This window comes from Phaethon aethereus, assembly GCF_964289735.1.
Source record: "Phaethon aethereus genome assembly, chromosome: 1".
NCBI lineage: Eukaryota > Metazoa > Chordata > Aves > Phaethontiformes > Phaethontidae > Phaethon > Phaethon aethereus.
This window is the reverse complement of record NC_138575.1, coordinates 80,936,374-80,950,814: the sequence shown is the minus strand read 5'-3', so window position 1 is coordinate 80,950,814 and position 14,441 is coordinate 80,936,374. Positions and strand designations below refer to the sequence as shown.

At 42.2% G+C, this 14,441-nt stretch overlaps 1 protein-coding gene across 5 annotated transcripts in view; it reads left to right on the top strand.

Moving 5' to 3' along the window:
* Window positions 1–335: 335 nt before the first annotated feature.
* The window catches only part of LRP6 (LDL receptor related protein 6), a gene marked incomplete at both ends in the record, with an annotated part of 124,299 nt that continues 110,193 nt past the window's right edge, over window positions 336–14,441 (top strand). For all 5 annotated transcript variants that reach the window (XM_082014244.1, XM_082014246.1, XM_082014245.1 and 2 more), the window contains one exon: window positions 336–390. In XM_082014244.1, the coding sequence (XP_081870370.1) occupies window positions 336–390 (55 nt within the window). The remainder of the gene's footprint in view (window positions 391–14,441) is intronic.

The following is a 14,441-nucleotide window of genomic DNA, read 5'->3' as shown; positions in this document are numbered from 1 at the left end:
GGAGGAGGACTGTATCCCTGCGCCTGTGCGCGCCCGGCGGAGGCGGAGGCCGAGGCCGGGCGAGCGAGCGGAGGGGTGGATGGGGGAACGGCCGCGGCGGTTGCGGTGAGGCGGCGGCCGGCATGGAGGGCAGCGCCCGCTCCCGCGGCGGCGCGGCGGGGAAAGTGGCCTGCTAGGGACCGGTGAGGGGGGAATCTCCGCGGCTGCCCTTCCCCGCCTTCCACCCCCCCCGCTTCCCTGCCACCTCCCCCGCCCGCCTGGAAGCATGAACTGGCAGCGGAGGTGCTGCTCCTCGCCGCCGCCTCCCCGCCGGTGAGAGCGAGGAGGGAAGGAAGATGGGGGCCGTCCTGCGCAGCCTACTTGCCTGCAGTTTTTGTTCCCTGATGAGAGGTGAGCGGGGGGGGGGGGCAGGGGGGAAAAGTTGCCGGGCTGGTGGCGAGGGGCCATGTTTGGGCGTGCGGGAGGGGAGCGGCCTGGCTGCCGGCGGGGCCCGGCGCGGGGGCAGCGCTCCCGCCCCGCTGCCGCCGCGGCCTCCCCAGCAACTTCCCCGCCGGCCCGGCCGGGCCCGAGCCGCGCTGGGGAGCAGCCCGCCCTGCTAGCGGCCACCGGCCGCCTCTCTCGCAGCCCCATTGTTGTTCGCAACTTTGGGTTTATAAAAAAAACCAAAACAACACAAACCCCAAAAAAACAAAAGCCCGAAACAAGCCCCCCAAAACAGCACACGCACCCCCATCTCTCTCCGCCCCCCCCCCCCCCAGCTGGCCGTGGGCGGCAGGCAGCTTTAGGGCAGCAGCTCGGCCACGCCAGTGTCAGGCTGGTATCGCCGTGATTATCGTCAGGCTCCTCTTGTTCCCCCTCGAGATTGGGGTTTCGTCCTGCCGGGAGCGCGGAGCCTCACGTATTCCGCGTGAGGGGTTTGGAAAGTGCCTGGGAACTGGTGCTTCACTGAAACCTTCCTCGCAGCGAAGTGAGCGTGTGGAGTTGGCGACAAGAGGAGTGAATGCTCCTCTCAGCTGTGCTGGCTCTGCGCTGGGACTTGAGAGAAGTTTGTGTTTCACTGATGAGCTGCCACGGGTCTTCATACAGCTTTAAATCTGCAGTCGAGTGCCCCTTGCAAGGGGATGTCACTTAAAGTAGCTGAGAAAACTTTTATCCCAATTCCCTTCTCCAACAAAATTTCTTGTTTTATAGGGCACAATTGGTAAGACAACAGGATTTTTGGTTTTTTTTAATACTGTAAACTTAACTACAGTAGCTATTTCTATGTGTTGTCTTTCAGGGAAGAAATCACCTGTGGTGTTTGCATCCATCATTTTGCTGTTTACTTGTATTTTTTCATACGAGATAGGAGAAGAGGTTAATTGCTAACAGTTAATCAACCACGCTTTGATTTAGAAAATTCATCAACACTAGTGTGTTTTGATGTAAGTTAGAGTAAGGGTGGTTTAGGTTGAAGTAACTGCTCAGTAGCCAGTTGCTCAGTACTCTGGAAAAGAAAAATTTTCCTCTCCTCCATACCCTTTTTTTTTTCCTATGCATCTGTTTGCCATATTGTATCCTGTTTGCAAAAATACAAGTATACAAGTATTGTTTAAATGGGCTGTGTAGCATTTTGTATTCCTATTGTAGCGGTGAAACCCCAATTCTCAAAAGTTAAGTTGGATCTGGAGTATAGAGGGAAGCAGTTTCCTGATTAGTTTATTTTATTAAGTAACGATTATACCCATTCTTAAACTATTAGTTTGGCTCTAACTTGCTGTTCAACGTAGTTCAAATGACAGCGCAGAAATCTGTGGTGTACGTAATGTCACATAGTATTGTCACTGCAATTTCTTCAAATTAATTGTGAAATAGTGATATGTCCTTTTGCAAATTTTTGTATACTTCATAATGCTTAATAAGATATTTGGAAGAAACAGTCAGTTTTTATAAACGATCTGCACTGTCATTTCTTTTTTCATCTCTCATCTTTGTCTATTGCCAAGGACATTTGTATCAGAACAGCATTTTTGTTTCCTCTGTGTTTATGTGCTCCTGCTGTTCGGTTACCTACCTGAAATCATAATTATCGGTTTGTGACATGATAGTAATTTTCCTCCTGGCTAATTGTTACCTTAGATAGAGATAAACAGCAGGAACAGCTGAACTACGAAGAAACAAAAATCAAATTTTAATGCATGTAGCCTCCCTAATAAACAACATCTATGCAAGAAGAATTGGTTTGAATAAGATGTGTTGAGTTCAGAAGAGGTGTCAGCAGTTCCTTAATGAGGCAGAGGCAGTGCCAGCATGAGTATGAATAAGTGTATACATGAAAGTAGAGGTGAAGTTACGAAGTTCACTGTTTGGTTTGTGAATTCAGTGCTGTGAAGGGTGCCAAGCCAACAGTACTGGAGACTGAAACTCAAAATGTAGTAGTGCATTATTTGTGGATTGCAGCATCCTCTCTGCTTGAAGAACTAGCCTCCCTATTCTCGCTGGCTTAAAAAAAAGCAAATAGAGGTTTACAAGAACTGAACTATGATTATTAGTCTGAGGAAACCATGGTAGACTCATTTACTGATCTGGAAAGGAGCAAAATTGGTTACCTGGAAGCATGGTGCCCTGGAAACTAATAGGACTTGAAGAAGTACCAGGCTGTTACTAGCCAGAAATGGATGCACAGGTCAAGGCACCTTTCTGTCAAAGTCGTCCAAGCACTGTGATAAGCCAGATCCTACTGATGTTTTCAGGGCAGGTATTTGGATTTCTAAGAGGCAGGAGGTTACTGTCATGACAGCTTGCTGTAGAGGTTGTGTGGTTTAGGTTTGGTTTTTGTTTTTTTTTTTCATATTCTGGCTGATGAAAGAAAGGGATCACTTTTCTGGAACCTCTTGCCTCTGTCCTCTTCTCTCGGCCCCTGGTTTGATTTGGGGGATTGGGCATCCTCCTCTTCGACCAACAACAGTATGTCTTGAAGCCGCTTCCCAAGGGGACGTACGGAGGAGTGAGCTAGAGTTGCTGGATGGCAGCTTTGCTGTATTCTTCATGACAGCTGTGAAACCAATCAGCATCTTGTCAGATAATTGACAGTTGCAAAGAGGCAATAGCAGCGGCATCACATCTGTCAGGGAGCTACAGATAAGTGTAAAACAGAGGTTTCTACTTTTTAGTAAGTGGTAAAGAGAGAGTTCTTCCTTCACAAGTATTCATGGCTTACTTCCAGAAATAACTCTTCAGTATGCAATTGCTGTTTTGTTTTTAAACCCTGATCATGCAGACAGTGTGTAAAGCTCTTGTTTGAATAGGAATCTTACAAATGATGTGCAAACATACTGAAGGTTGCAGACCTCTGTGCTTAAGGTCAGTTAGTGAAGAAATGAAAATGCCTGTTTGGTAATGGACATTTAAAACGCCTGCCTCCCTCTTACACCTTCTGAAGAGGGTTTGCTTTAATATGTTGTTATTGTTTTACTTTTGCTATTTTCTTAATTGGTTAAGAATTGGTTCTTAATCTGTTGTTACTTGCTTTTGATAAACAGAACATCTTTGCTTTTCTGTATCTTTTTAGATAGACCTGTTTGCATGTAGTTTAGAAGAGCTTAACGTTTGAGACTTGCTAAGCTGTGACTGGACATGTTTGTACTTACTATTCTACCAGAAATCAGAAGAGGGGACAAGGAATAGGCTTTTCACTTCTGAAGCACTCAGGTTGGAGATGAAGCGTGGCATTTCAGCTGGAGCTACATTTTTGCCTTCAGGCAAAGGATCTTGTCACCTAGGACTGTACAATACTTAAGTTTTGACAATGAGACTTGGAAATATCTTTTTTAAAATTTTTTTTGGTAATCATCATGGTCTATTTCTCCACCCAAGCTTGAATCAACTGTATTCTAGTCATGTTTTTTCATTGTATGATTCCTCAGAAGTCAGTGTGCCTTTGTCTGACGTGATTTCCAATGCATCTTCCTCTTTTATCTCTCTATAGAACAGTCTAAAATTAGCATGATCTAAGGTGTTACAAAATCCACCATTGCTTTAATAGATTTTGCAATTGCATCTCTATGATATTGTTCACTTATCAGATTGCTTTAGCTTTTCTTTATAAAATTAGGACTTAGTTCTATGGAATTTTTTACTATGTCTTGAAGGAAGGGTGAAGTAGCATTTTTGGCAAGGTGCACTGAAGATATGGGAAGTCCAGGGTGTATGGGTGAACCTGTGTATATCTGGTCAGGGGTGTATGCAGATGCTGGGCTTCTTGTGTCCTTCAATGGGAGTTACATATTCAAGTGGAAAGCTTTGTTCATGTTTCACAACAGTGCTGGTTAGAGGGGCATTAACCTTACTCATGTTTCCCCTTTTCCTAGTGAATTGATTACATCTGCATTCTCTGAGTTTTAGGTAAGAGGGAATTTGGCTAGACAGAAGCTGTAGAATGGGTAGAGGGGTGTTTTTTGCAGGAAGATGGGTCAGAATCTGGAGTACAGGAACCTTTTAAACTCTCTGTCTTTGGCAGCTGGAGAAATCGGATTCCTTTGGACATCTGTAACCCACCTTTATGATGATGTCACATCTCAAAAATGCCAGCTTCAAAAATATCTGCTGCAGTGCACGTAATATGGGACTTACTTTTTAGTTCAAATCAAATAGAGCAAAGATAATTTTTTTTGTTTGTTTTTCCTTCTGAAGGGAGTGGGGTTGGGGAAGAAAACAGGGAGAAACAGGTCTCAGTTTCTGATCTGTCACCATACGTCTCCACTGGCAGCCAGTCTTCAGAGTTCAACACTATATTCTTTGTCCCCAGTGTATTTAACCTCATCATTTTCCTATGAAATGCTAAATACTTGGCTTGCTTTGCTGGTGGCTTCTTCAGAAGAGTCCACTTCCTTGTACTATAGGGAGGCGTACGTGTTATTGTTGAGCGGCACCAGAAATGCAGTTGTCACTAAAGCTTTGTTGCATGCTCCTGCTTCTGGCTGAGCCAGTGGCTCTGCTGTGCCTGGGAGCGTGCTCAGCTCCTCTCCCAGTTCTCCAGCTGGGGAACCCTCACCCATCAGCCTGCTCACCTGAGAGAGATTTGGTTAGTAAACTACATGTGGATGATGAAATTCTTTGCTGCCACCCACTTTGATGGCACGTGAGGGCTGCTTATCCTTTGAAGGCAGTTGTTGTCATTGAAGCAGAATTTACGTTGGTAAAGGAATTTCCCACAGTTGGACTTCTACCAGTAAGTGGTATAAATTGCTTAGACATGGGGTGATGCAGCTGCCTCGCAGACTTCAGAGATGATCTGTTCATGTTCATGTAAAGCAGTTGGCATTGCTCACTTAAAAGTTGAGTCCTCAAACCTAATGTGGTGTGTGGACATGAGGTTTAGGATGAGCATGCAGTGAGTACTTCCACCACTTCTATGCTGAGCACTTTGTGGTGATGGCTCTTCTAGAGGGTATTTGCTGTTCAGTGAAAGAAATACATTCTCTAATAATAACCTTTTTTTTTCCCAACTTATACCTCGCTTGTGTAGTTTCAGAGTACATACCACTTGCAGAGTTACAGAACGCACAGTGCTCTAAACAAAGAAGCTGTGTAATTCTTTTGTGGTAATTGTCCAAGGCTTGGAAGGGGAAAGCATTGCATCTCTGATGGATTGTACAGAAACACTGGGTATTGACACCCTCAATATTAACTAACTTTCCCCTATTTATATATTCAGTAGGCAAGCTGACATAGCCTTCATTAAGTTCTCTCGGTATTCTTGTGCTTTACTTATGGCAAGAGATGCCAGCGTGAACAGGCTTGATATTTGCTCCATGTGGACAGAACCTGGTCTGAACACAATGATGCTGTTTGCAAGTAGAAGTGAGCTCCTTGTCATTTCTCCTTTTTGATATGTTCTCCTGTGAAACAGTTACAAAAATAGGGTGTGTTTTTTGTCTCCTTGTGACTATCTTGCTACAGACCTTTCTGTTTCAATGTAATCAGCACAGTCCCCCACCAGTTTTGAAATGGAGTCAAACCTACCAGTCTATTCATAGAATTGGAATACTGTAATGCCTTTTTCCATTTGGTTTATAATACACTTTTAAGAAGATACTGTTCAAAGTGTAGGTTAAAAGAAGCAATGGTTTAGTTAGTAATACTTTGTTTCCTTTGCAAAATGTTATAAACTATTTGGAGAAAGAAGCATGTCAGTTTAAAAGATGGAATGCTTTTTGAGCTTCATTATTTATATGGAGAGAACAATAAGGAAATGTTTTTAATATAAACAGACATGGAAAATGGGAACATTTGTACAGATTTTTTTTAGGATCTTGTTACAGGATCACATTACCTAAATAGAATTACTCCCTCGTGATATAATCAATGTGGCAGAAATGGGATTATAGTTTTAATTCTGTTTATGAGGGCCATGTGTGAGCTCTTGATGTCAGATTTGAAAGGTAATCATATTTGAGACAGAAAATCTTAATCAACTAGCTATATAATTTTGCTTAATAAAAAATCATTTGTTTTCCTTCTCTATGATACAAAAATGTAATTTTCTCCTTTATATTTTTCCTCTTACTCCTCCCTTCTGAACCTATTCCCAGGGGAAAGACGGTTTGCATGTTGGGGTTGTTTGTTTTGGGGTTTTTTTTCCCCCTTGATTTTTTTTTTTTAAACTGCTTATGCCTCCAGAATTCCTCAATAATAAGCATTCTCCTTTGTCCATTATCAAATAAGTCAGGCTTCTAGAAGGCGGCTTATGTGTTTGCGTGAATTCTGTAAGTTAAGAGTATGTGGAAGGTAACAGGAACGTCAGGTGTCACAGCATTTCAGATACTTTTCCTTTGTTGTTTGTTGAAGCAGTGAATAAAACTCCTACTTGTACTCATAGTATTAGTGTTAGTTAAAATGTTAACACTTTGGAAATTCAAGAATCCTCTTGTCCGCACATGGATTAATAGTTTAGGAATATTAAAAATAATAGAAGAGTAGGAATTTGTAAACCTTGCAGTGACTCTTATTATGTCCATTTGACAAATGCAGTGGTGTTCTAATAATTCAGAAACTTAACTGAGATGCAACAGTTAGCCTCTACCCTGTAGCTAATGGTAAAATTCATAATTCCAAGTTGGTTGGCTTTGTGTTTATGGGTTTGTTTTTCTTTTGCATTACCAGAAACAAGTAATATTTAATACAAAGACAACCAGATTGTTCATCTTTTTCAAGGGACACTGCATGTGTGTGTGCACTTTGGGTTTTTGTGGGTTTTTTTAATGTATCTTGAAGATCTGACATTAATAGTGCTGGGATGTAAGTGTTTTTGAGGTGTAGGTCCAACTGTGTTTCCAAAAAAAAAAAGAAATCAGATGTGCAATGATTCTCAAAATTCTTGAAGTATGTGTGCATCTTTCCTTACCCTTTAAAAACAGTCCCTAACTGTTCATTTGAACTGGAATTGTTATTTATTATACTAATCTGTAGTAAACTTAATGGTCTTAAGAATTTGACTGTTTAAAGTGTAATTTTGGTTTGAGAACTTTTTTCCTTTGGCTAATGGAAAGTTGTTTTAAACTTGCAATGCGAGTATTTTCTTTCAATTTTGTTATAAAACTATTTTCTAGTTCAGTGTGAATCCTTTGTGTATTTGCAAAATTGTTGATACTGTCTTGTTTTGAAGAAACTATTTTACCTGCATGAGAAACAAAAATCTGTGATATTGTTTTACTAGTTTGAGGTATAGCTTATTTTATTCTCAATATTTGTTATGGTGGGTGAACTGACAAAGATGCCATTCACCAAGCTCAGTCTGGAAAGTATGCCACAAAGAAATCACTGGATAGCTGATACATTCTTTGTTGAAGAATTGTAGAGAAGTGGGGAGGGGTTGATAATGTGATAAGCCTTGGAGGCAGTACTGCTGCTTCCCCCACGTCCTCCGCCCCAAATCTATCCCACTGTTATGTCCCAGCTGAGGGCTGTCACTTACTTTTGTGGTGTACTCATCAATGCTGGCAACTTTTTCTGTTCTAGGGGTCATTCTGTCCTCCAGTTGGGGGGGTCTCGTGCTAAATTCTGTGTTGATGCTTTACAGCAACTTTCTGATAGTGCTTCAAAAATGTAAACAAACAAAAAACCCAACCACAAAACAGAATAAATAAATTAAAAAGTTGTTTTGATTTTTACCTGATGAGACAAACTGACAGACGTAAGAAATATTTTTTATGTACTGGGCATGCCAGCTTGGATAAATTGCTGAAAGTCATCTAAGGGTAGCTCAGTGCCTATGAACTTTTTGTCAGTGTGGAAAAAGGCTTTGTTAGTTTGAAGGTAAACCAGTGTGCTGCTGCTCAGGGTGTGAGTTTTTTTGATCCACGTGGAACTACTAGCAATCTGGGTGAAACCCCTTGGCTGAGGCTGTTCCCACACAGTGTCTGCTAGTATGACTAGGGTCTTCCAGCTATAGAGGCAAGTGAGGTGTCAAGAGTGATTGAGGGCGAACACTCCCAGGCCATTCTTGACTCGATGTGCACCCACAAACATGCGTGCTGTCCAGGCTGGAACTGCAATTGCTCCAGAGTAACAACAAACTTTGGAGCATTGCATTCCTGTCCTCAAATTGCCAGGGTGTACAAGGTATATCTTGAGGCCTTTAGCCTTCCTAGGCTTTGGGAAACTGGCTACCTCTGCCACAGCATCACAACATTGTGTCTCAATGCTCTAATTCAGTGGAAGGACTTAAACAATGTGCAGTCTTTCAACAGCTTCATGAGGGATATGAGAGAGGCTTTTGGTTTGTTTTCTTACTGTTAGAAGCTCTGCAGGAAATTATGGTACCAGAAGGTGTGAAGGGTAGTGTTTTGTTTCAGTATGATCAGGTCGTCTTATTTGTCATCATACAGCTTCAAGTTCGGATTGCAAAATATCATCCCTATTCAGATGTGGGACTCTAATTGGTGCAGTAAAGCAAAACAAGATTTCTTTTTCCGCATGCGCGAAGGTGTGTGCTTGGGAGAACTGTCAGAAATCTACCTTGCAGACAGGAGATGCTTTGCAGCAGTCTACATGCATGCTAACTTTTTCATTAAGCAGATTGTGTTGATTTAAACATGGGTGTTTCCAGTAGAACTAGGGAAGTATTGCCAATGTGTATGGAACTGGTATTACTTCATCTGCAGTGCTGACAACTGAGAAACTGGGAGAGTGTTGAAGGAAGGTTATGAGGACACCTGAAGAAATGGGAAGTGCAGTGTTGAAGTTCTGCAGACATTAATGTCAGTCATGGTGCTACTTGGCCACGTGTCCCTTTGAGCCTTCTTGCTTTCCAGAGTCTGCTGCTGGCCCAGGAAAGTGTACTGTGCTGCTGCCAGGTCACCTTTATTTTCCTGCCACTTTGTGGTTCCCTCTTGTAAGCAGCAGGGTAATGGAAGAAGGTGGTAGCATTATATGACAATGCGGCTGCAAGCAGATGCTTGACCAGGGAGGATAGCACTCTGCTCATCCTAGGCTGTTGTCAGCAAAATAAATTCAACATACTAAGTTACAAAGATGTCAGCTGCCACTCAGAGTGGTGTGTTTTATCCCCATGAGAGTGCAGTGGGAAGAACTTCAGAGCAGGAGAGTCAATGTTACGGAAAGATGAGCCGAGTCCTCTTTCCCTTGCTGAGACAGAGGATCAGTGTGAGTGTCCTACCTAACACTGAGAAGAGTCATGCTGTGGTAAATTGGAAATCATCAACTGCTGGCTCTATGGCTCTGTTGCCAACAGGCAATGCCTGCCATTCAGAAAGTTATTTACCTGTGATACGCTGGAGTTTGTGGTGTACTTCTGTTGTGTGTGCTTTTGCTATACGCTGCTGGGTCTGTTGACTTTCTATGCTTGGACCTGGTATTGCTGTCCTTCCCTGTACTCCATTTTTTTTTTTTCCCCTCCTCTCATTCTCTTGCCTCCATCCTTTTTAGCTCTTTAGTAAGAGAATTTTTTTCCTGTTATTCAGCAGGCTAAAGGATGACTTTACTGCCTTTGTAACTAGCTAGTCTTGCAGGATGTCTTGGTCTCTATAGCTCCTATCTGGCCAAAGGCCTGCAAAACTAACGGTAGAGGACTGGCACAGAATCCAAGTGCTGCTCTGGCTGCTTGGTGTCTTTGTTTTTGCACTGATGTTTTTACTCATCTTATTCACTGGCAAGCCTGACTGTTCCTGTGACCTTTGGGGTACCATCTGAACAGCCCTTGGATGGCTTTAGCATGTGCAGTACACTTCAGGTTAGCTGGAAAGAGGCAAAGATGTTGGTTCGTTAGTTTGGTTAAAAACAATTGTGTGGAATAAATCGGGAAAGGTGCTCTCATGGAGCACTTGGTGCAAAATCCTGGCCTGCTGCTTGCTGTGCTGAAACTCTTTGTGTATTTCCTGGTAGGCTTTTTGTTTGTTTGGGAACATAAACCATCTCTGTATAAGTTTCTTGAGGCTGGATCCCTGCTTTCTGGGGACATTTATTTTCATTTGCAACTTACCTTTCTTCTGATTTGATACAAGTCTCCTAGGCTCTTATTCTCAATCCTACCTCAACCTTTTCCTTCTTGCTCCTCCAAACTGAGCAGCAAAACTCAAACATTCATAGATAACAAATATGCAGAATTCCTTATAAGCATAAGTAATGCTGAAAAAAGTTGAAACCTGGGGAGTGAAGGGAGAGTCTGCACAACTGACTGTGCTAGAACCCTTGTGTCCATGCAGAGAGTTTTTCTTAGGTTCTTGTTTTGGCTCTCTGTGGGACATCTTGGGAATGAGGAGGGTTGTATTGCAGATAAGGAATTTTGTGTATAGAATGGTTTTAAGGAGGTTGCAATTAATACTCTCTGCTGGTTATCTATGCCCATTTACCTGCTTTTCCTTCTCTTGTGGTCTGAATGTGGGTGCATGTCATTCTGTCAAGGCGTCTGGCAAATCCTTCATGCGTATTGTGCTTCATCCAGGACAGCGTGTATTTGCTTGGCACATCTCATCATTGCATCTCCTCTTTTCCAGTCCTCATGTTTGCCATCCTCACGGCAGTGTGCTTGGCAGTATCAATTCACCTTTAGGTGCTCAGAGTTCTTAAGCCATCCTCATGGCAGTGTGCTTGGCAGTATCAATTCACCTTTAGATGCTCAGAGTTCTTAAGCAAGGCTTTTAAAAGACCGGGAGTTTTCTCTTCTCAGCTCAATGACAACTTCCAATGTAACAATCCATGGGCTTCTTACCAGTGGACTCCTGCATGGGTATTTCTTTCCACAGTGTGAGCAGTTGCCCCAGTATTGCTGGCTGGGCCACCTTCTGGGGCAGGTTGCCACAGCTTATGGTGGCCACCTCTAGTCTGGTGGGTCCTGTTCCTAAATTGGAGGTTCACAAGCAACTGGTTCAACTAATTAGTCAAAGCTGATGCAGTCCTCCCTTTCCCTGATGTGCTAGTACTTACGTTTATCTGATGTTGTTCTGAACTGTTTCTGGATCATTGCTGGCTGAAAACTAGTTTTTGGCAGGGAGGGGGGGAGAGCACGGTAGCCTTCTGCTGGTTTAGCTCCCTGCATTGTCTTGCTGTGCTGTGGGACAACTGCTAGTGCCAATGCAAAAGAGAGGTCGGGAACCGACAGCTGAAAGTGGAGCTGGGGAGAAAGGATGTGGCTGCAGTTGCATCTTGAGAAGATCTAGCAGGCTGCCAGTGAAAGGGGGGAGAGCTGCTCCCCCTTCCAACTCCCTGCTGCTTGCCTTATGTTAGTTTTGGAGTTTGCTGGGACACTTCTTGAGTCGTTTCAGCTTGCTAACCCAGTCAAACCTTTCACTGATGTAATGATTTGACTCAGCATGGGGAGGGGCCCTTGACTAAGCGAGGGGGTAGAATGGCATTGATGGGGGTTGGGAATGAGGAAAATGAAACCATGCTAATTGCTTTAACCAGGCTAAATTCCATGTTAGTGGAAGAGAATGAGCATGTTGAAGGTAACGCTGACCTCGTGGCACTCCGAGGTGTCACGGATCGTTGGAAAGTGGAAAGGGAGCAAGCAGGAACTTGTGGAAAAGGCCTCTGGACTAGTTAAAGAAAAGCATGACAGATTTTGACAGCTTAAAGTAGCCACTTAAACACCAAAAAAATTGAAAAATATTTTTTAGCTGTTAAAGTGATCTTTTTATGTTGGTTCATCACTTTGCATCCTGTGGGTTGCAGCATTTTTAAGCCAGTATCAGACATTCACAAATTGGATATACAAAGCAAGACTTAAGTAAACAAGTGTTAGGGAAACCAGACTTCAGTATCTTGGAGATTAGCAATTTTCAATATGCTAGGGGAAGAGAGAAGAGTTGTAGCCAAGAGAGATATTTGATACAAAAGCTGAAGTTTGATGATGAGAAGGATGCTCACGTAGAATTCTAGTTGTAAAGGGTAGGGCAAAAAAGGCAGTGGCTGGATTTTAGTATTCCATGTGGTAAGCTTAGGGAAGGTGTTGGGTGAATATCAGAGTTAAGCAGTTGAGCTCAGTGACTCACTATTGGCAGGAATTTCTTACAGTTTAAATTATTTTTGTTGCAGTTCAAATGTGTTAAACTTTAGGTTTCCTAACTTCTCTGCTCTCTAAGCAAAAGTTTGTTCCTGCTGGTGGATACAAAAAAGCTTATTTTAGAACTAAGCATAGCTTTTACTCTATATTAGGTACTTCTCTTTAATTAGAAGAATAGACTACATGTAGATGTCTCGGGAGATACAGGACATGGTAATATTCACTGTCATTTCAGTTGATTTCCAAGATGTGTGTTTTTTTTCTTTGACTTTTAAAAACATGTACTTCAATGTGCTGTAGTTTGTTGCAGTTAAAATATGTATTTTTATGATGCCTACAGAAAGGGAAGTAGAAACATATAGAAAGAGTTCAGCTTTAACTACTTAAAAAAAAAAATCTGAAATGTATCTGTTTGCCCCAATAAACTGAAAAATAGTTGCCTAGCTTTGAAAGGAGTTTCTCTTGGATGACTTCCCTTATGTTATTAGTATAGTTCATAACTGTATTATTCAAGAAAGCTGTCTTTTCAGTGTCCTATGCTTCTTTTATGCTTTTTAGTGAGTTACGTGGTGCAGGGTGGGATCTTTTGCCACAATTTTTCTTTTAGAATTGCTGATTAAGTCAAGTAAATGGCAAGATGATACTAGGTACTAATGCTGCCAACTTCAGTAGTTGGGTTTTATGGGATATTGAAGCCTTCGTGTTTTCTGGGAAGGGTTGGAGGGAGTGGGGGAGCAAACCTGTTTTTTATTATTTTAGTGATGGATGCTTCATTCCTGAATGTCGCAATGAATTGGAAAGCTCAATATCCTCAGCTGCCAGCCCTGCGGAATGTGTTACAAGTTGCGGCTTTGAATCAGTCTGCATGAAACTACACATCCTAAGCTAGCTGTGTTTCTTCTGAGCTGTCATTCAAATAACTTGTATCATTCATGAAAAGGACGTTTTCTCCAGTCCTTCCTCAGCCAGCTCTGAGCTCCAGGCAAAGAGTGAATAACCTGTGCAATGTGGTTGTGTTAGTTAGGCTCAGCAGTGCCTTCAGGCCTTGGTGATTACACTTGACATGCCTGGTGTTCCAATTCAGTGTGTGCTGTGTGCATGAGTACTCCTGCTCCATGTTGCACATAGTAATGGAACCTATACTCATTTATGCATGGATTTACCTTTTTTCAAATGCTGGGTGTGCTGTCTTACTAGAGAGAGCTCTGCCAGTTGGCTGCATGCTTTCCTATGGTGCACTAGATGCCATTGAGCTGGTAATTAACTAGATTTTTTCGTGTTACAATTGTATGCAGGCTCTCAAAAGTAGAGGGTTTTATTGCATATCTATTTTTTACCACTTTCAGTTTATTGAATACTTTTTTCTGAAAAACGCAATCATCATAAGCAACCTGCACTTCAAGAAACTCTACTGTAATTAATTTTAAATCTTTAGGGGGTGGGAAGGAATGCAAGGAAGGGAAGGAAATAGCAAAGTTCAATAATAAAACTACTTAATGTAAAGATCTTCCTTTCTAATTTGAAGAAGCCTACCCCTTCTCCATAGAAATATAATCTCTACAGTGAATGTTTTGCTGCACAGTAAAAACTTGCTTTCTGGAAGGGAAGAATACAAATTTAGCGTTATTAAAAACAACAAAGCTCCCCCCCCCCATATCAGTAACTGTCTATCTAAAAGATTGTCATAAATCAATTTATATTCAGTGTTCCTAAAATTAGGATGACAGCCTAAACAATTTAATTTTGGTTGGGTTTTTTTGTTTTGCTTTTGTTTTTAAAGGGGCAAGAAAGTAAGTAAAAAGCTTTCAAACATACATAGCAGAACTTGTTTATTTGGAGGTAGATTAAGGAACTTCTTAGTTCCTTCAGCTTCTCCCCATACGCATGTGGCAGTGTCTTTGATAAACAGTCTTGTGGTAATGAGGAGAGTAGTCTGACC